This window comes from Antechinus flavipes, chromosome 5 (assembly GCF_016432865.1).
Source record: "Antechinus flavipes isolate AdamAnt ecotype Samford, QLD, Australia chromosome 5, AdamAnt_v2, whole genome shotgun sequence".
In the NCBI taxonomy this organism is placed as follows: Eukaryota; Metazoa; Chordata; class Mammalia; order Dasyuromorphia; family Dasyuridae; genus Antechinus; species Antechinus flavipes.
In genome coordinates, this window is record NC_067402.1 from 99,864,229 (window position 1) to 99,886,279 (window position 22,051).

At 36.2% G+C, this 22,051-nt stretch overlaps 2 protein-coding genes across 2 annotated transcripts; one reads left to right on the forward strand and one right to left on the reverse strand.

Annotated features, from left to right (window-relative positions):
• Nucleotides 1-7,936: 7,936 nt before the first annotated feature.
• On the forward strand, nucleotides 7,937-8,887 carry LOC127564611 (olfactory receptor 6V1-like). The gene has a single exon (XM_052001295.1). The coding sequence runs from the start codon at nucleotides 7,937-7,939 to the stop codon at nucleotides 8,885-8,887; it is 951 nt and encodes a 316-aa protein (XP_051857255.1).
• Nucleotides 8,888-19,801: 10,914 nt separating this feature from the next.
• LOC127537997 (olfactory receptor 6V1-like) lies at nucleotides 19,802-21,869 on the reverse strand. Its single transcript, XM_051961442.1, has one exon. It carries the CDS (start codon nucleotides 21,167-21,169, stop codon nucleotides 19,802-19,804), a length of 1,368 nt encoding a protein of 455 aa, XP_051817402.1. The 5' UTR covers nucleotides 21,170-21,869.
• Between the last annotated feature and the right edge of the window lie 182 nt (nucleotides 21,870-22,051).

The window sequence follows — 22,051 nt, forward strand, 5'->3', positions numbered from 1 at the left end:
AAATTTTTGCCTTGAGAGAGACAAGAGTATAGTCAGGCAGGCAGACACTCCTTATGCTTCTTTTCAAGCTTCATAGCTTCTTTTCAAGGTCCAGGGTCTGACACAGCTCCTCCCTGGAACTCCCCTTCTCAGAGTTAGGGATAGTACTTGGGGAATGAGTGTCCCCAGATGGTCACTGCTTCCTAGGAATGACTATCATGCTTTTATTGCAGGCAGAAATGTCATTCAGTTGTCAGAGATGAGAAGAGATGGAGGCTTCTAGCTGACTCAGGTGAGTGGTTCATGTATTTGCTATCTTTAAGAGTTCTGATCAGCAAGTAAGAATAGAAAAGGCAATGAAGATGGCCTATAATAGCCTTAATCTCCTGCAGGTTTCTATCTTTGCTCAATCTGGGTTCTACTAGAGATGAGAAATGACAGGGAGAGAGGGAGAGAAAGGGATGCAGAGGAGAGAGGGAGAAACGAGAAATTGGGAAACAGAGAAAGTGTGTGTGTGTGTGTGTGTGTGTGTGTGTGTGTGTGTGTGTGTGTGTATGTGTGTGTGTGTGTATTTGTGAGTGAATGCGTGATGGAGAGAAACAGAGAGAAACTGAGAGACTGGACAGATAGACATGGAAACATGAACAGAGAGACAGACAAAGAGGGAAAATGTGTATTAAGTTCTTACTCAGAGTTAAGTATTGTGCTAAGCACTACTAAACTATAAGATACAATGTCCCTCCTTCCTTTGATCATTGGAGCTTTCTAAGTCCTGTCTGCCAGGTGCTGAGGTCTTCAGTCAAACAGGGAAGGCAGAGGCTGGGCTTGCCATGGTAGAATAGCAGTATGAATTGGTTCCCCTGCCTCCCTTATAGAGGTAAAAAAGAGGTAATTTGAAGAAAAGGAGGATAAACTTATTTGTGAGATCTATATTTTTACATCTTGCTCAAGCTGTCTTTATTGTCCTAGACTGTCTATATTCATAGGGATCTCAAAAGTCATGTAGTCTAATTTGAATTTAATAGGGATTCTTCTCAATAAGGAATCTGACAAGTAATCTTCTATGTTCTATTTGAAATCCTTCAATTTGAAGGAAACCTATTAACTACTGTGGCAGTTAATTCAAGTTTTGTTTTGCCCTAATTATTAGGACTTTCCCCCTATTCCTTGCTGCAGTTCAGTCACTTTTCAGTTGTGTCTAACTCTTTGTGACCCTATTTGGGATTTTTTGGAGGAGATACAGGAGTTATTTGAGATTTCCTTCTCCAGTTCATTTTACACGTGAGCAAATTGAGACTAATAGAGTTAAGTGACTTGCCCAAGATCACACTCTTAGTCATATTTGAACTTTGGAGGATGAGTTTTCCTGAATCTCTGTCAAACGCTCTATCCACTGTATCACCTAGCTCTCCCCCTCCTGACCTCAAAAAAGAACAGCTTTTTCCAGTGTGGAGCACTACCTTTTATATCTAGCCAAAAACCAGTCTCACTGAAAATTCCATCAATTGAGTTCCCCTTTGCCTTCTAGGGTCAAGTAAGATGAGTCCTATCTCTCTTCGAAAACATTAAACAATTACAATGTCTCTCCTACATCATTTTTTCCTCTAGGATGTATATCAGCCCATCAGAAAACATATATTCAGTGCTAATTATGTTCCATGATTGGTATTAAGTACTGGAGATACAAAGAAAGGTAAATGACAACCCCTGTTTTGAAGGGACTCAAAGTTTAATGCACAGTTTAACATGCAAATAATTTATATACAGTAGAAATTGGAAATAATCAATAGGAAGAATGAGGTTGGGAAAGGCTTCCTGTAGAAGAGAGGATTTTAGGTTGAATTTGAAGGAAGACAGGATGGTGAACAGATGGATTTGAGGAAGGAGAATATTCTAGGCATGGCAGACAGCCCAGAAAAATGCCAAAATGGGGAGATGTAATGTCTTTTTTGAAGAAAAGCAAATATTACTGGTACTTTTATCTATTCTCTATCTGGAATGATATTGAGGCACTTCCCCAGACTGAATGCCTTTCTTTGCACCATTTTAGCTTATTAATGTCTCATCTAAAATATGGTGCCCAAAATGAACATGATATTCTAGAAGTTGAATGATCAAGACCCAGTGGAACTATCTGTTCTTTAGTATGCATATTATGATCACTTTTTTGGGTGGGGTTTCTTTTTTAAAGTATGGGCTGGACTCAGTGACTGCTAGAGGTCCTTCCAATATTGGAAAGTTTTTTCCTAATCAAAAATTCACTGTGATTTAACTGAATGGGAAATCTAGAGTATGAGGAATTTGGAAACACGTATAAGAGTTTTGATTTTGTCACTATTTTACAGATGGAGAAACTAAGACAGAAGTTAGTTTTTTTTTTTTTTAATATACTTTTGAAAGTTGGAAGGAGCTTCAGAGGTCATTTAGTCTAAGTCCCTATTTTTTCAGATAAAAGAAACCAAGACCTATTCTTGCTATCTATGGTCATATAGGCAGTAAATGAGGAAACAGGAATCCAGAATGTGACTTTCTGATACCAGATTCAGTAGTCTTTCCATTCATCCTCCTTAGTGAACCTGCTGATAGAAATGGAACATGGGAATGATTGACATAAAGAAGCTTGGGCATTCTCAAATTTTTTTTTTTGCATCAGTGATCTCTTTGACAGTCTGATAAGACCTATGGACCCCTTTTCAGAATAATGATTTAAATAATTAAAGGAAATGCTGAATTTCAGCTTGAGATGAGATAAAATAAAACTGTAAGTATTTTTCCCTGTGAAATCTATTCATAGACTTCTTGAACCTCAAGGGTCATAAGTCACAGGTTTGTGTCATGGAGTCTTTGACAGGCAGGTGAAGCTTTTGGAACCTTTTTCAGAATAATAATTTAAAATGCATAAGATAAAGTACATAGAACTAAAAGTGAAACCAATTATATTAAAATTGTTTTTTTTTAATTAAAATATATTACTAAAAAAACCCCAACAAGTTCATGGATTGTAGGTTAAGAACCACAAGTTCTGGAAGACTTTTAAATACAGTAGGATGTGATAGTACCCTGAAATATCTGTGAGTTCTTAAAAGTATATTATTTTTATCTATATGCACTGTAGGTAGCTAATTGCTGCAATGGATAAAACACTGGACTTGAAGTCAAGAATATATGAATTTGAATTTAACCTCAGATACTTATTAGCTGTGTAAACTTGGGCAAATCACCTATCTTCTGTCTTAATTTCTTCATCTGGAAAATGGGGATTAAAATATACCTATTTTCCAGGGGCATCGAGAGATAAAAGAAGATAACATTTGTAAAGAGTACCTGCCTAGTCCTTAACCTTTCTATTATCTCCAGGCTCAAATATATACTTCTCTATTTGGCATTGAAAGTTCCATAATAACCTTGCTGCTTATTATCTTTTATCTTAAATAAGCCTGAGGAATTTGGGACATCATATCCTTCATTTTATAGATTTAAAAAAATGGAGCTTCAGAGAAGTGACATCCTTTGCCTGAAATCACTTAAGTGTAAGTAGCCAAGGTAATGATCTAGCCCAGTTCCTGGGAATTTTAGTGGCCTGGAGTTTTATGGTCTTAGATTAGCTTTGATGTTGGGAAGGCATGGCTGGAGATCATCCCATAAAATGGCACAGAGATGAAGTTACCTGGACTCATGAAAGGCCTTGGACAAGGGTAGAAAGCCATTTGTTCATTCAATATGCATTCATATGTGCATCCAACAGTAGTTATATCAAACACTCTGTGTTAAATAAACTTGAAATACAAAATTTATGTCTTCAAGGAGCTTGCTATCACAATAGAAGTTTAGGGATTACTAATACAATTATTTTTATTTTATAGATAAACTGAGGATAAGAAAGGTTAGGTGACTTGCTTATGAAGCCATGAAGCTTCTTAAGTGATAAATGCTATGAATACAACTAACCAGGTTCTCTGACTTTGTCAATTCAATGTATTTCAAATGAGCTTTGCTACATGTGATCTTGGATCAATTGCTTAAATTCTTTTTCTAAGTTTCTCCATGTATAGAATGAAGCAGTTGAGATTCTATCATCTTTAACTATAATTTAGGGCAAAAGTTTACCATCGCATTCATTGTAATTTTTCAAATTTATAAGTGCTTACTGTGTTCAGAAAACAACTGTTGGGAATTGAGGAGCTGAAAAATTTATCTAGAACATCTTCATAGAAATCAATCTATAGTGGAAATATGAAATTAACTAATTTTATAAAATTAAATATAGAAAGGGCATAAAAAAGAAGCAGAATAATGTTTTGTGGAATTCAAAAGACCATCTAATGAGGAGGAATCAGGGAAAGCTTCCTAGAAGAAGCATCATTTGGTTAGGCTTTAAAGGGTAGTAGAAATCTGATAGGCAATTTGAGGAGGGAGAACATTCAAAAAGAGGATACAATGTGAACACAAGCTTGATGGCTGTTTGTATGAAGTAGAAAAGTTTTCAGGGGATAGGAAGGCCTAGGAGGATAAGAAATGAAATGAAGTAATTTTTAAAAAAATTTTTTATAGATGTCATACTGCTTCTGTTTTCTACGGTGGGTCAGGGATTCAATTGCATGGAGGAAAAATTGAGTCTCATATAGGCAAAAAGAAACAATTTTGGTTTTAATTTGATTAGAAGACTTATTACTTCTTAAATTAAGAATAGACTCCAAAGAAATATGTAATTAGCATAATATGTAATTAAATATATTAGTAAATGGTATATTATGGTTAATTATGAAAGCAAAGAGTAAACCAACCTGAGAGGAAAAAATATGGGAGTAATATAGAAAAAGGGATAAAAACAGAAAAAAAGGAGAGGTAGGGAAAGGAAAATGGGGAAATTAAATGGGGGGAGGACAGAAAGAAAAGGATGTTGGGAGAGATAAAGAAAGAGACAAATGGAAAAAAAGAACTTAAAGGGGAAGAGAGCCAAAGAGAGATGAGAAAGGAAGAGGAGTTAGTTAAAGCCACTAGTATTGTCACATTTTATTGTTAACTTTGATTTGCCAGAAAAAGTTGTACCAGTTGTTTCTCTTGTAGGAATGCTGATATGTAAGCTAATTAACCACTATTCACAGAATGCAATTGCTCTAAATCCTTAAATCTGAGAGACTTCACTTTGGATGGTCGAGCTACAGAAAGTCTACCAGGTAAGAAATTATTTTCTGGGCTTTAGCAACTGTGATTATTTCATTAAAAGGAATTGAGTTTTCAAAGCACACAGTGTCTGCTTCAAATCCAAAAAAATGCTCTCAGAGTTTGGTCCTGATCATCCTGGATTTTCAGGGCATCTATGCTGGGCAGATAGGTGACAGTAGATAACAGTGATAGTCCTAGAATCAGGAAGACTCATCTTCCTGAATTCAAATCTGATCTCAGACACTTACTAGCTATGTGACCCTGGACAAATTACTTAATCCTGTTTGTCTCAGTTTTCTCATCTATATGACGAACTAGAGAAGAAAATAGCAAGTACTCCAGTGTTTTTGCCAAGAAAATTTCGAATGGGATCACAAAGTGTTGGACATGATTGAAATGATTGAACAAGTACAAAATGCTGGGCTTGCTGCCTGTACCATGGGTATCTGCAATCTTAGTTTCAAGGTCACCTTGGTTCAAATTCCTGGGTCCTATGAAAGTTATCTCCCATACCTGAAACTGAGGACAAACAACATACAAAAAAGTGAATATTTCCAGGATCATTTCTTGAAGTCAGAGCAAAAGAAAAGGGAGCAGGGGAAGGAAAGTGCTTCCCCTCGTACTGGCTCATTTCATAGTGTCCATACTATAGGTAGATTTAATCCTTTCCCTTTTTGGACATAGCAAATAAGAATAATTGAAAGAGAGGTGGGGTGGTGGGGGTGGAGCAGAGAGGTCAGTATCACTAATTTTAAAACCCAAATGCCAAATATATGCTTACCAAAAAGATTATTTTAGAGATAGGCACAGGGCAAGTGTGACCAATCAATCAATTTTAAAAATTCTATCGGCCAATTGGAACCAAAGGCATAATGTCTGGGAACCCACCTTTGCTTTTGCGCATATGAATAAACTGAAATAAGTTTTCTGTGAGAATTTATGCATGAGTACAGACTCATATTTGGGAAGCTCATATATTTGGGAAGAGGAATGGAAGAGGAAATGGAGATTTCCATTGAGATGCTCACATCAATCAGGAGTTAAGTATATATGTGTACTTATGCATGTACATATTTAAAGATGGTAAATGTGTATAAAAGATTAGAAAGACTTTATTAGAGTGGGATACAAGGCCCTGTTAAACTAGAAAAAACAGACATGTATCATGGGTTAGAATGATCAGCAAAGCATAGATAAAGAAATTTAGATTTGAACTAAATGGACCTTGGAGTCTAGATAAAAACTAGATAGAAGGAAAGATATTTTATGTGGATGGTAGATGATAAGCATAGATACAGAGGTTATAATGAGCACATATTTTTCATAAGCTATGAGTGGAACAATCCTTGATGATAAAGGCTTGCATTGAAGAGTAATCAAAGATGATATTAATGCATAATTTTTGTATTTCACTTTCTAATTTTCAATGTACTTTTCAATAATAATCATATATGAGCTTTACCATTTATTACTTGAAAGATAGTTAGGGAAAACTATCCCATTTTAGAGCTAAGGAAACAGAGTTTCAGGAACTCACAGGATTTAGAGCTCAAAGGGTCAGGTAGTCCAGTGTCCCCATTTTACAATTACAAGGAAGATTACAAGAAGGTAAAGCAACTTGTTCAATATCCTACAGTCAGTATATTACATAACCAGGATTTGAACCTCAGTCTTCTTGATCTAAAATGTAATTTCCTCTTTATTATGCAATGATTCCTCTGGAAAGTGATTTTAAGGTCAGCCAGTTAATGGAAAAATTAGGATGAAGATCCTTGTCCTTCATTCATACATTCATTCATTCTCAGTAATGTTAGCTATAGTTAGCTATTGTGGAATCAGATAAGGTGGATAAAGTACATAGAATCAGATTATTGGAGGGGCACAATTACAAAACCAAGAGAATGAGCCTGAATGTTACTGTTTGGTTAATAAGTACATTGTAGGTTCTTAAGGAATAAGCACTTTATATGGGATATGCCACACTGAAGATAATGTGAGGGTTTGTGGACCTCCAATTTGGAGCTGTTTCAATGCCAATTTGGTGTTCTATTATTCCAACTGGGAAAAAGTCTTCTTTTCCCCCCTTCCTCTCCAAACATTCCTAGAAATGGAATAATTGTGGCCAACAATTGTGTTTGAAAGGAGAAATTCATTCTTTCATTGGCTCCTTGACTCAATTGCTACTTATTAATTGCTTACTATAAGGAAAGATATGAGCAATGAATTCAGAGCCATGGGGCAGGTGCCAAGAATTGCAATTATAGAAGTATTTGATGGAAAGCTCTGTAAGTTCCACACCTAAAGAATTCTGATAAGTTTTGTTGAATCTATTTTTTCTCTAGCATGAAATTCTAGTACTGTGCTAATCTACTGTCAAGTTTAATATTTTTTGTCTATATTGCTCATAACATTGACTGCAGTTGAGATTAGCATGTTTAGATCGCCAAAGGAATTGGATGTAACTTTTCTCCTATGAGAAGTTGATCCTGCAAAATTTAGAGCAAATACTAATTCTCTCTACTCCCACCCTCAAGTAAATATTCTACTAGGTAATCTTTCTACTCCCACTCTCAAGTAAATAGCCTACTAGGTAATCTCCTTTCTCCATTTGAAATTCTAATGGGATTATATCATCTTGGGTTTTTCAGGGATTCATATCCAGAAGAGCAGAGTTCCCAAGACCCCAGGAGATGTATGTACCTATGTGATGCTTGGTATAATGAGTCATTTTGGTTGACCTCTTAATGGACTTGTTCTGCTTCACAGCTGGCACAATAAGCTGATATCCTGAATGATGAATAATCATACTATGGTCAGGAACTTTGTGCTCTGGGGTTTCTCTCATCTCCAAGAATTCCAGGTCCTTCTCTTCCTGTTTATCCTGTTGGTGTATGTGCTGATCATGCTGGGGAACCTGTCTATTATCACAATCACCTACTTTGATTCTCGCCTCCACTCACCCATGTACTTCTTCCTTTGCAACTTTTCCCTCATGGAGATGCTTGTCACCTCCACTGTTGTGCCCAGGCTGCTGGCCGATCTGCTGTCCACACACAAAACCATCTCCCTGGCTGAATGCCTGACCCAATCATTCTTCTACTTTTCCCTGGGTTCTACTGATTTCCTCATTCTCACTGCCATGGCCTTTGACCGTTACATTGCAATCTGCCGCCCCTTGCATTACCCAACTATCATGAGCAACCAAGTTTGTGTTAGGCTGGTGGTAGCATGCTGGGTTGTGGGTTTCTTCTCGATCATTTCTCCCACCATCCAGAAAAGCCAGCTCTGGTTCTGTGGCCCTAATGTCATTGACCATTTCTTTTGTGACTCTGCCCCACTTCTCAAACTCTCGTGTTCAGAGACCCACCACATTGAGCGCATGGACTTCTTTCTTTCTCTTCTCTTTGTATTGACCACCCTGCTGCTAATTTTGATCTCCTACATCTTCATTGTGGTTTCTGTGCTGCGTATCCCCTCTTCCTCTGGTCGTCAGAAGGCCTTCTCCACCTGTGCCTCCCACCTCACTGTGGTGTTTCTTGGCTATGGCAGTTCCATCTTCATCTATGTAAGACCTAGTAAGGGCCACTCCACAGACTTCAACAAGGTGGTGGCCCTATTGACATCTGTGGTGACCCCCTTCCTCAATCCCTTCATCTTCACCTTTAGAAATGAGAAGGTCAAGGAAGTCATCGAGGACATTGTCAAAAAGATACTCTCCAGAGACTCAGGGGCCCTCAGATAAGAAGAATGGAGAATGTTAAACATGTTTTTTTTTTTAATTAAAGCTTTTTATTTACAAAATATATTCATAGGTAATTTTTCAACGTTGACCCTTGGAAAACTTTCTGTTCCAATTTTTTCTCTCTTTCCCTCATCCCCTCCCCTAGATGGTAGGTAGTCCAAAACATGTTAAATATATTAAAATATATGTTAAATCCAATATATGTATATATATTTATATAGTTATCTTGCTGCCCAAGAAAAATTGGATCAAGCAAACAAACATCAATAGAAAGTGTGAAAATGCTATGTTCTGGTCCACCTTCAGTTCCCACAGTCTTCTCTCTGGGTATATATGGCTCTCTTCATCACTGAACAATTGGAACTGGTTTGAATCATCTCATTGTTGAAGAGAGCCATGTCCATCAGAATTGATCATCATATCGTTTTGTTGCCATGTATAATGATCTCCCGGTTCTGCTCATTTCACTCAGGATCAGTTCATGTAAATTTCTCCAAGCCTCTCTGAAATCATCCTGCTGGTCATTTCTTATAGAACAATAATATTCCATAACATTCATATACACTAACTTATTTAGCTATTCTCCAATTGCTGAGTATCCATTCAGTTTCTAGTCTCTAGCCACTACAAAAAGGCCTGCCACAAATATGTTCTAAGTTTCAAGGAACTTCCACTGCCTATGTGCTGGTCAGGACTACTATTTCTTTGGCTTTTCCTGCTCTTTCTCTATCTCTAGTCTTATACTTCCAGACTAACTGTAACTTTTTTCTTCTCTTGTATTATTTTCAACTATGGCATTCATTAATCATTTGGAATCATTTGGCATCCACATACCTCATCAATATAAAAAGTCGAGAAGATATTTACTTCTCTGGGATTGTAGAGGAAATAATGACATCTAATTGCTTTATAAAAGTTCTTTTCTCCCAATCTAAGTTCTGTGTCTTTATTTGCATTCACTGATGCTTCTTAGAGTTTTTATATCTTTTCCAGATGTGCTCCATCCTCTGTATCTTCCTATTATGTCTAGAATAGAGATTGGCACCTGTAAAATGTTTGTAACAAAAGAGGGAGCAGAAAGAAGTGAAGCACAGAGGGTGGGCTAAGAGGAAAAGGCTAAGAGGCCTTTTATTGGAGAAGTTCTGTAAGCTACTCCAAGAATGAGGTAAAGGCAAACCAAGATTTCAGTTTACTAAGTATCAGTTCTTACTAGGTGTCACTAGTGAAGTTGGCCTCATTTAAGAATCAGAAGGAATCATATTATAGTGTCTGAGACCATTAAAAGGATCATTATCTCCAGAGAGATCTGAGTCCATGTTGCCTCTAACTGCTTTGCATCTCTGAGCCTTTACTTAAGCTTGTTCTTGAGATCTAGTTACTTCCCAGACATAGGCATCTGTCTCTCAGCTAGGATGGACTTTTAGTCCTTATCTCTGTCTTCATGGTTTGAACTTGTTCTTTCCTAAAATATGGTCTCCATTTCTCTTTCTCTGTCTCTCGGTCTCTGTGTCTCTCTCTCTTTCTCTGTCTCTGTCTCTGTGTCTCTCTGTCTCTGTCTGTCTCTGTCTCTGTCTCTCACTCTCTCTGTTATCTGTCTTTGTCTGTCTCTCTCTTTGAATCTTTAGTTCTTGGTACATAATAGACATTTTACTAAATGATTTTTGCCCTTTATGGAAATCTGGTAATCTAGTCCCCTCTCTGCCCACTGCAGAAAACAATAATGAAAAGGGGAGGATCTCATCCAAGAGCTAAAGCCTTCTGCTTATAGATATGGTGGTGTCATGACCTCTCCATGGTAACTTCATCCACCCCAGTTAATCTGTTGAATCTCAGTGAGAATGTCTCACAAAGGCAGTAGATGTACTGCTGCCATTGCAGCATTCTAAAAGACAATTATTCCCAAGGCACTTAACTTGAAATATTTAGAACAGGAGGAGAATACGGGGCACTTTTAGTCCAAATCCCTTCTCATTTTTGGGGAGAGGGGCTTTTTTTTTTCTGAGGCAATTGGATTAAGTAACTTGCCCAGGGTCACACAGCTAGGAAGTGCTAAATTTTTGCTGAGGCAATTGGCTTTGGTCCTTCAGCTACAGGGATTACATGAGTGTATGTTTTTTTTTTTTAATAATATATTTTTTTATTTTCAAAATATATGCAAAGATAGTTTTCAACATTCATCCTTGCAAAACAATCATGGAAATACCTCTTATATTCCTACTTCCCACCCTACATGATACAGCTTTGGTCCTTCAGCTATAGGAGTGATTTTTTTTTTTTTGTTCTTGTTGTTGTTTGTATGTTTGTTTGTTTTTGCTAAGTCAGTTGGGGTTAAATGACTTGCCCAGGGTCACACAGCTAGGAAGTGTTAAGTATCTGAGACCAGATTTGAACTCAGGTTCTCCTGACTTCAGGGCTGCTGCTCTATCCACTGTGCCACCTAGTTGCTCCTAATCCCCTTCACATTTTGCAGATGAGGAAACTGAGAGTATGGAGGAATGGGTAGAGATGGTACTGGACTATCTATCTCTGAATACAGCCCTCTTTCTTCTCTATGTGGGAAATCTGTAGGACCTTTGGCTTAAACTCTGATCTTGTTTTGTAGCCCTAAGGCATAGAGAAAATATGGAAGTTTGGATGCTCAAGTCTTCCTAATACTAACTATGCTACAGATCTCTTTCTTTCCAAGAAAGCCTGTGCAGGTTACAGCATCTCTAGGGAATGAGACTTTCCCTAAAATAGGAAGGAAGGAGTCACCTCCCATATAAAAGGCTTCTCTCTAGGAAGTGAAATTATGGTCAAATTCTCTTAAAGTAATGCATGAAACACAAAAACTCTCCTGATTGTTCATTTCTCTATATTTGGTTTCACAAATCCATGACTTATATACCAACCCATGGAACCCATGTTATGGATTGATCACCCAGAACCCTTAATTTCTCTGTTAAAATTTTACCATTTTGTCTTTAACTGTAAAAACAGAGGGGGGGGGGTTTCTACATGTCACAGATAGCACAGGTGGAGATTAATCACTTGTTGGGATTTCTAGAAGGAATTTCTCCTCTGCTATCCTCTCTGAATGAAGCAGCTGGTTTGCTGCATTAATTGTAAAGGTGCCAAAAGAGTCAATGGTTTTCTCATTCTCTGAAGTTTCTCTGCCTTGGTTCCCAATGGGCTAATTATTCTGCTTTGTAAACTTAGTGGAAAAAAACTGAACAACATATGAAAAACAATTATCTCCTTCTGGGACCGCACAAAAACTTTACTTAGTTCTTCCTCTTGAGATCATCTCTGCTTCTCTAACTCTTCCATTTACACATTTTCCCCTTCTTCTGTCTGCTCTACCTCCTTCTAATCTATTTCTCCAAATTTTAATTAATTGGGATTCAAGCTCTGCATTTGACCCTTACTGACTGTGAAACCCATAACGTGTAATTTAAACTTTCATTGTTTGGGAACTCTCCCGTGATATGTTACAAAATAGTTATGATGAACATTGGTAAAATAAAGTAAAACAAACTTCCTGGTGTAGTGGAAGAAAGTGCATTCTGATGTTTAAAAAAAAAACAGGATTCAAAAGAGGGCTTTTTAACCTTTGTGATCTTAAGCAAATTGTTTTAATCTCTTTGAACTTCAGTTTCTTCAACAGTAAAAGGAGACTTAACTAGAGGGGGCTTGACTTCTTGAATCTATAATTTTACATTCATAAACTAATGAAATTATAACATGTTTTGTTGTAGACTATGTTCAATGCTAGGAACAGAAAAAAGAAATGAGGCGTGATTCTTAACCTAAAAAAATTAATGAAAAAAATCAGGGAAATAGAAGACATATGTTGTCAAGGACAATGAAATTAGGCTCTATATAAGCTAAGAAAAACACAAGTGCTATGAGAGACTCAAGGATGCAGAGATTACTCCCAGTTCAAAGAATCAGAGAAGGGCTTCATGTAGTCTGGCGGAGAAAGAACAATGATATTCTAGTAACATGCTGTATATGAAATCATTTTGGCTATGATTCACTGACAAGATCCTGCACCCAGTACAAATAATCTAAGCCTGTAACCTGAGGCTTTTCTGCTCTTTTGCTCTCATGACCACTTTTGAGCACTTATGACCACTCAATCTGAGACTTTCTTATTCTTTCAGAACATCGGTATGACCTTTAGGTCTGGGAAATGCTGTGGGTTCCAGTAATGATCCTTTGAAATGTGGGAATTTAACTCTTAACTGGTTAGTTAAATTTTATTTATGCACCATAGGGTGCTCTGTGGCTCTGTACTCTAAGCAGACCTGAAAAGATCTATAAAATCATCTTTCCATTAGGGAGGAGTGGCTAGGGATTGCTATCAGCAGGATGTCTCCTTGAGGATACTAATTTTAGGTCAACTATTCACTTTATTTGACTTGTAGCTCAGTGGACCAGTGATGCGTAAGAGTATCCTGGAGCTCTCTAGGAATTCAGTTTGAGAATTTTCTCAACCACTAGTATCTGAAATAACTCGAAGGATGAATATAATTTTTTACCAAAAAAAAGCACATTTGAAAACCTACCATACACAGGGGAAGTTAATAGTAAGCAAAGTATGGAAGCATGACATTATGACTCAGAATTTCCAACTTAAAAACAGATTAATTTCTGGTATTAAGGTCTTGACCACTTGACTTTTTACACTGGAAATTACCACACATAATTAGTTAAATGCTTTAACAATTGCAGAAATGTCAACTATGGAACTGGGAGGCATACTACACAGGGATTTTTGTTTCAAGGACCTGAAAGATGGAATAATAAAAAAAAATTTTTAAGATGGAAAAATTAAAAAAATGAATAATTGGCATACTTTATGAGTCATCATTGTTTGATAATTTTCCTCATAAAACATGTTTGTTGGCAAGGACTAGAAGTTAAAACATTGAGGATCTCATTCTAAGCCTTCTATTGACTTCTTGGGAAACTTTGATGATATAATTTGGTCTCTCTCTCCTCCATTTTATCCTCACATGCTTTTGTGGAAACTTACATGAGTTTTAGATGTGATACTATATTAGTCATATACTTCTTTAAGGAAAAGAGGCCATACATATGTGTACACAATTTTGAATTGGATCAGATATTCTTAACTTTTGTTTTTTTTGGGTCATGGATCCTTTTGTCAGTCTGGAGAAATGTAGGGACCCCTTCTTAAAGGAATATTTTTAAATTCATAAAATGAAATCTATAAAATTATAGAGGAAACTAATTATATTGAAATATTGCTATCAAAATAATTTTTTAAAAAAAAATCCATGAACCTCAGGTCAAAAATTCCTGTTCTGGAGGAATTTCAAGCACAGTAAGGTGTGATGGTTTCTAGAAGTAGGGGAATGAATTATATGATCTATCAATCCTTGCTAGCTCTTAGATCTGTGTTACACTTATCCATACATACGTTTGGTCTGAACTCCCATCTCTCTGTTGTTTTTCCCCTTTCTTTCCTCCTACTGTCTTCTTAAAGTTGCCTAATGTTGCAAAACTGCTACCTAAAGCTTCTAAACCCTCCCTTAGATCTGTTTTCCCCCATGTTCCATAATTATTCCTTCCTCTTGTTCCATTAAATCTACCCTCGTTCATATTCCCTGATCTCATGAAAAAATGCTCTAAATCACTAATTTTTTTTTAAGATTTTCCTTGGACTGGGACATTGATGCATTGTTGATGGATTTGTGAATGAATCCAGCCATTCTGGAGAGCAATCTGGAATTATGCCCCAAAAGTTATCAAACTATGCATACCCTTTGATCCAGCTGTGTTACTACTGAACTTATACCCCAAAGAGATACTAAAGAAGGGAAAGGGACCTGTATGTGTCAAAATGTTTGTAGCAGCCCTGTTTATAGTGGCTAGAAGCTGGAAAATGAATGGATGCCCATCAATTGGAGAATGGCTGGGTAAACTGTGGTATGTGAATGTTATGGAATATTATTGTTCTGTAAGAAATGACTAGTAGGATGATTTCAGAAAGGCCTGGAGAGACTTACATGATCTGATGTTGAGTGAAATGAGCAGAACCAAGAGATCATTATATATCTCAACAACGATACTGTATGAGGATGTTTTCTGATGGAAGTGGATTTCTTTGACAAAGAGAAGATCTAACTCAGTTTCAATTGATCAATTGTGGACAGAAGCAGCTACATGCAAAGAAAGAACACTGGGAAATGAATGTAAACTATTTGCATTTTTGTTTTTCTTCCCGGGTTATTTTTACCTTCTGAATCCAATTCTTCCTGTGCAACAAGAGAACTGTTTAGTTCTGCACACATATATTGTATCTAGGATATACTGTGACATATTTAACACGTATAGGACTGCTTGCCATCTGGGGGAGGGAGTGGAGAGAGGGAGGGGAAAAATAGGAACAGAAGTGATGCAAGGGATAATGTTGTAAAAAAATTACCCAGGCATGGGTTCTGTCAATAAAAAGTTATAATTATTAAAAAAAATTTTTTTCTTTGGAAGGAAGATTGGAGACAATGAGTGGCTAAGTAATGTACACAGGATCATATAGTTAGAATCAGAGGTCAGATTTGAAGGTGGGGCCTCCTAACTCCAATGCTAGTACTCTATCCACTGAACCTCCCAACTGCTCCTCTAAATCACTATTGATTAGAGAAATGCAAATTAAAATTCTTAAGTATCACTCCACCTATCAGATTGGCTAATATGACAGAATAGGAAAATAACAAATAGTAGCAGGGATGTAGGATAATAAGGGCACTAATAAATTGTTGATAAGAATTGTGAATTGATCCATTCATTCTAAAGAGCAATTTCGAACTGAGCCTAAAGGACTATAAAATTGTATATATCCTTTTAACCAGCAAGACCACTACCAGATCTGTATCCCAAAGAGATTAAAGAAAAAAGAAAAGATTATATATGTATAAAAATATTTGTAACAATTCTTTTTCTGATGTCAAAGAATTGGAAATTGAAGGGATGCCATCAATTAGGGAATGGGTGAATAAGTTGTGATATATAATTGGGATGGAATATTATTGTGCTATAAGAACTGATGAACAGAATGCTTTCAGAAAAACCTGGGAATACTTTTATAAACTGGTGCAAAATAAAGATAGTAAAACCAAAAGAATATTGTACAGAGTACTAGCAATATTGTAAAAAAATCAACAACCTAGCTATTGCAATCATTATAATGCTCTAAGTCCAAAAGACCCATGATGAAAAATTCTAGAAAGAGAAAACTTTGAGTTCAGGTTGAAGAACACTTTTTCACTTTCTTTTTTTTTTTCCTGGCAATTTTTTTCTTGCAACATGGCTAATATGAAAGTATGATTTGCATATCTTCACATTGATAATTGATGTCAAATTGCTTGCCTTATCAATGAAGAAAGAAGGAAGGAAGGAAGAAAATTTGGAACTTAATTTCTAAAATGAAAATTAATATATATGTACTTGTTTTTTTTATTAATTTTTAAACCTCATCTGGCAGCAATGGAAGAAATTATTTTGTAAATTATTTTATGTTAAGGTGTGAAGGACTGATAAGGATTGATATATTTTTTTCAGGATTAATAAGATGGAGGAAAAAAGCTTCAAATTAATTAATGCATTTAGAAAAAGAAGGAAAGTGATTGAATGGAGAAAAATTTTTGTATCAAATTTCTTAGAAGGATTTCAGCATACAAAATATATAAACAACTAACATGCTCACATATGTACATGTATGCAATATTTAATATAATATTAACATATAATAATATATAATATAAATTTTGTGTGCATATACATGTTTTTATAAATATAGTTAGATGTACATGTATACCTATATTGTTATAACCAGAAGTCAATCCCTAATAAATACATGGTCAAAGGATATAAACAAATAATTTTCCCTCTCAAAATTGCAAACTATTAACAGCCATATGAAAGAATGCTTCAAATCACCCATAATAGGAAAAGTGCAAATCAAAACAATTCTAGGTATTAAGTTATACTTATCAAATTCCCAAAGATAATTGCAATGACTGTGGGGAAGATGGGAATTTAATATATTGTGGATAAAATTGTGAATTAAGACAATTATTTGGGAAAACAATTGGGAATTATATAAATAAAGTGACTAAGATGTCCATACTCTTTGACCTATGATATGCCTACTATTTGGTATATACTTCAGTGCTTCAAATGAGTACCTCCTTCAAATATAAGTTGGAGGTCTGTGGATATAAAAATGTGCAAATACTTTCAAAATTCTTTCTGAAGGCTATTTCTAGGAAGAAAAATAAGTTTAAAAATTGATTTGTTTTGCTGATTGATTTTTTCTTCTTCCTCTTTTTTTAAAATTTTTGTTTATTATATGTGATGGCTTTATGGGAAAGAAAGACATTGGAAAATTAGTAATGTAGAAACAAAATATATCAATTAAAATATAGTTTTTGAAAAGAGGTAATGATTAGAAGTCAAAAAAAGCAGAAGGACTTGCAACTCCAAACTCCAATAGGTCTAGCTGCATTGTCATAAGAAGCAGCCCTAGTTCTGCCAAATACAAACCCTATGATCTTGGTCAAGTCTGTTAACTTTTCAGAGTCTCAGAGTTCCATGTTTAAAAAGAGCACATCATAATCTTTCTTCTTTTCTTATAGGATTTGGAAAACCTTTAGAAATGAATCCTCTCAAGAGACTGTTGTGAGGAGAGAGTAGATGGGTGAAATGTTAAATTCAAATAATGTTTGTACAAGTCTGTTATAAATACTGAAACAATATATAAATATTGGGTCTCATTTACACTATTTTAATTATTACAGTTATCATTAAGAAATACACTTTAGCATATGAAGACTCTTAGAGAAAGAAGCTAAAACAGATTGGAAGACATTAGAGTCTTTTCTTTGTATGAAGCTTTTAGCATATAGAAGCGTATCTCCATCCTTGGAATAGCTCAATCTCTGTCTAAGAAGGATCCAGTATCCTGAAGAAGTGCCCATATTTATTTCCCCCTCTGTACTGTTGAAGGGGAAGGGATAAATAATCAACTATTTTATCTTAAATGTTTGTGTCCTGATAAATCCTCATACTCAGAATAAAATAATTTTTCCTACTTTACCTAGGGTATAGTAGAAGGAGTCTAATTTGTAGTCAGGAAATCTGCATTCCAATCCTGAACCCATACTACAATTCTGCGAACTAAATTGTACAACTATTATTATTGTTGCTTTTCACATGAGAAAAGTGATTTCAGATAGGTTAATTGACATTCCAGGGTCATATAAACCAGTTCATGCTAGATTCATGACATATCCTATAGAGAACTATGATCCAGAGACCTTGAGGTAACAAAAGGTGTCCACAGCCCTCTAGTGGTGGCCAAGCGAAAAATGAGCTAGGTTTTCTATCCCGAAGAAACCTCCAGAAATTATTTAATGTCTTGTCTTTCAACTTGATAAGGTCATACACTTCAGAAAAGATAATTGGTTTTTCTATTCATTTCTTGATGATTTCTGGGGGTAGAAACTCGCATCTTCCTTCCCTGAAGGTCAAAGAGTTCTTTCTTATGCCCAATTTAAATTCTGTTTGTTTTAGTTTTAGCTTTTATTTGGACCTTTTGGGGCATGAAGAATAATTGATTGCAGCTTTCCTTGCACGATCAGTTCAACATCTACTGAAATACATGTACTGGAAGTGATTTTTCTCCCTTGATCTCAGAACACTTTACACTCTTCTCACATGTGACAGTCTGACTTGTGTTAGAGTTTGTGTGTGTGTGTGTGTGTGTGTGTGTGTGTGTGTGTATTTCAATTCTCCTACAGAATATTCTATAACTGCCTTGAGGGCAGAGACCATGTCTTGCTTTCTTTGCATTTCCTCAATAATCTATGTCAGTACACATTGAGTTTTTTGAAAGAATAAATAAATGAACATAAAAAGGAAGAACTGTGAAGGATTTTCCTCTAGAAATCATGTCTGAGTCTTTTCTCAAGCTTTTCAGAGCATAATCCCTGATTAATATGTACATACATGCAGGACATGTTCTCACATTTGACATTTCCTTGCCTCATACACATTAATTGTTATATAAACACACATTTAAATTGTGTGCCCAGACGCACAGACCTACGTGGCACACACATACAAACTTAGCATGCCTGCAATAGACATTGCACCTATAAAAGGCACTTAGATGCTCATAATAGATACATAGACCTAAATGGCATCACACATACACACAACATGCCTGCAACACCCAGAGCATACCTAAAGCAGTATACACACAATTCTGTATAAAAACAGATATATAGATACGTACATATCTTTGTACAAAACTCATAGTTATACAATCAAATATTCAGTCATAGATATACAAACTCTCATATGTTCTCAGCAAACACCTAAACATTTTCATAGCATGTGCTCTCTTTCTTTCTCTGATATGGACACACAAACATATACTTACACTCACACATTTAGAAGCACGGCCCATAGCATGCACAAAGGGTACATATAGAACAAATATGAATAAAGAATAAATAAATATAGGAATAAACACATCCTCAGAATGGAGTCTCCTAAGTAGACACTCATTCTTGATCCTAGAACTTCTTGATAAATAATTTCTACGTGCCTTTTTTTTGCTCATTATTCCATCTGTGTATATTGTAATTTAGAGACTTTAAGTCTGCCCAGATAGGCATGGGATGCACTTTCTCTGGGACAGAAGAAAGTTCAAAATAAGTAGGGTGGTAGCAAAGTTTATGGATGGCTCCAAAAAGGGAGAAGGAAGATGACAAAGACATTCCTCCATGATCCCATCATGAAATCTGGTGGTCCTTTTCTATATAGGGTGACATAGACTTCCCTTTCAGTTGTAATTAGTCCCTGATATTTTATGTTTATAAATTGAGCCAACCTTTCTACTCATGCTGAATTCTTTAGACTCCTTAGCCTTTGAATCTGTCCTCGGATAACAGTCTTCACTGTTTCATTTCGGAAAGTGAGGATGAAGGGATTGAGAACGGGGGTCAGGATGGAAGTGACTAAGACCACCATCTTATTGAGTTCTACAGAGTGAGCCTTGCCAGGTCTAACATAGACAAAGATTGTGCTGCTGTAGCCAATGAAGACCAGAGTGAGGTGGGAACTACAGGTAGAGAAGGCTTTTTGGCGGCCACTTGCAGAAGGAATGCGCAACACAGTGGTCACGATATAGCCATAGGAGACAAGTGTCACCAGGAAAGAGCTTAGGACAAAGGCCAAAGAAAGCATGAAGTCCCAGAACTCTAGGAGGGATGTGTCTGAGCAGGCCAGTTGTAGCAGTGGGGCATTGTCACAGAAGAAGTGGTTAATAATGTTGCCATGGCAGTAGGAGAGCTGCACCCGGGAGAGCACAGTGGGCACCATGGCCAGGAAAGGTGCTGCCCAGGCTGCCCCTGCCAGACGGATGCATACTTCCCAGCTCATAAAGGTGCCATAGCGTAGTGGGTGGCAAATGGCCACAAAGCGGTCCATAGCCATGTCTGCCAAAATGAGGAAGGAAGTAGAACCAAAGGAGAAGTAGAAGTAGAATTGGACCATGCAGGAGGTAAAGGAAATTGTCTTGGTGGGAACAAGGAGGTCTGAGAGCATCTTCGGCACTGCAGTCATGGTGACAAAAATCTCCAGTAAGGCAAAATTTCCCAAGAAGAAGTACATGGGGGTGTGCAGGTGTGCATCAACTAGGACCATAACAATAATGATAGCATTTCCCACAAAGGCCAAAAGATAAAGTACCAGGAAGGGTCCATAGAGCACTACCTGCAGCTCACCAAAGGTTGAGAAACCCAACAGGATAAATTCGGATGGGTGGCTTAGATTTGCCATATTCCAGGTTAGGGTCATCTGTACTGAAAGGAATAGTGAGATGTTAGGGAAGGGTTTGTAGGGAGGGATGGGAGGAAAAAAATACACTGGCAGAGAAACTGTGAAAGAGAAACAGAGATGAAGAGATATAAACAGAAAAAGGACACAAAAGAAGAAAGGAGCGATACAAAATACATAATTAGAGAAACAAAACAAGACAGACACAGAAATACAGATAAATAATGAAAAATAGAAAAACAGAAAAACAGAGAAAAAGAAAAGGGAGAGAGAAAACAGAGAGAGGGAGAGTGGGGAAGAGAAAAAAAAGGAAAGAGGAGAGATAGTGAGAGGAGTATAGAAACAAAGCAATGACAGAAAAAACACAAAGAGAAAATGTATAAGAAAGGGGGAAGGGAGGAATAGTAAGAAGCCAATAAACAGAAACATAAAATGAAATTTAGCAGAAGAGAGATAGTGAAAAGAATGAATAGTCAAATCAGAGCTGTCTCAAGAAAATCACGTCTAAATTAGGTTTAGGGACTGCTTATACTTATTGAAGGACTGTATTTTAGTAGCCAACCTCATGCATCCTTGTAAGCATCTGTGATGCTTCTGTTGTTATTGTAGAAATTCCTTCTTAAAAACAAACAAACCAACAAAATGTTTCATGTCAAAGCTACCAGAGCTACTGAACTGAGAGCAACCAGAATGAAAAACCAATACACAAAATCACTTTAGGTTTGACCTCACTAACACTTATTTTTATAAATTGATGGCTAAAAGAACCTCGATGGTCACATAGCCCAAGGTCCATTTTGATGGTACCAGAATACTATTCAGCTTAAGTCAGCTGGTTGCTGATTTGTTATTTTTGGAAGCACTCCTGAATTACAAATTCTCCCATGCACTTAAAAATAATTTATTTTTCAATGAACAAAAATCTATTATTTTTCTTTCCTTTGGTCACCCCCCTAAAAAAAAGAAAAAAAATTATTTTAATAAATATGTATAAACATGCAAAGCAAATTCCTTTGTTGACCATGTCCAGAAAAAAATATGTCTCAGTCCTTAGTCCATCATTTTCTTTGGAGGGAGTTATATAGCATGTTTCTCATAATTACACTTTAATAGCTGTGTCCAATTCTTTCTTCCTAAAAACATTTTATGCCCTCCTCTTTAATCCATCTTTCTGACCAAATATTCACGTTTTATTTAAATATTCATATATTTCTGTCTAAATGTGAATATGTGGTGACCATATTGTCAATTTTTATATTTCAGTTAACATTATGAGTTTAAAGTTTTTATTTTAAAATAAATATTAATAAA

Coding starts and splice junctions, on each gene's coding strand:
- LOC127564611 (XM_052001295.1), top strand. CDS start 7,937: ATGATGAATAATCATACTATGGTCAGGAACTTTGTGCTCTGGGGTTTC.
- LOC127537997 (XM_051961442.1), bottom strand. CDS start 21,169: ATGTTTCTGTTTATTGGCTTCTTACTATTCCTCCCTTCCCCCTTTCTT.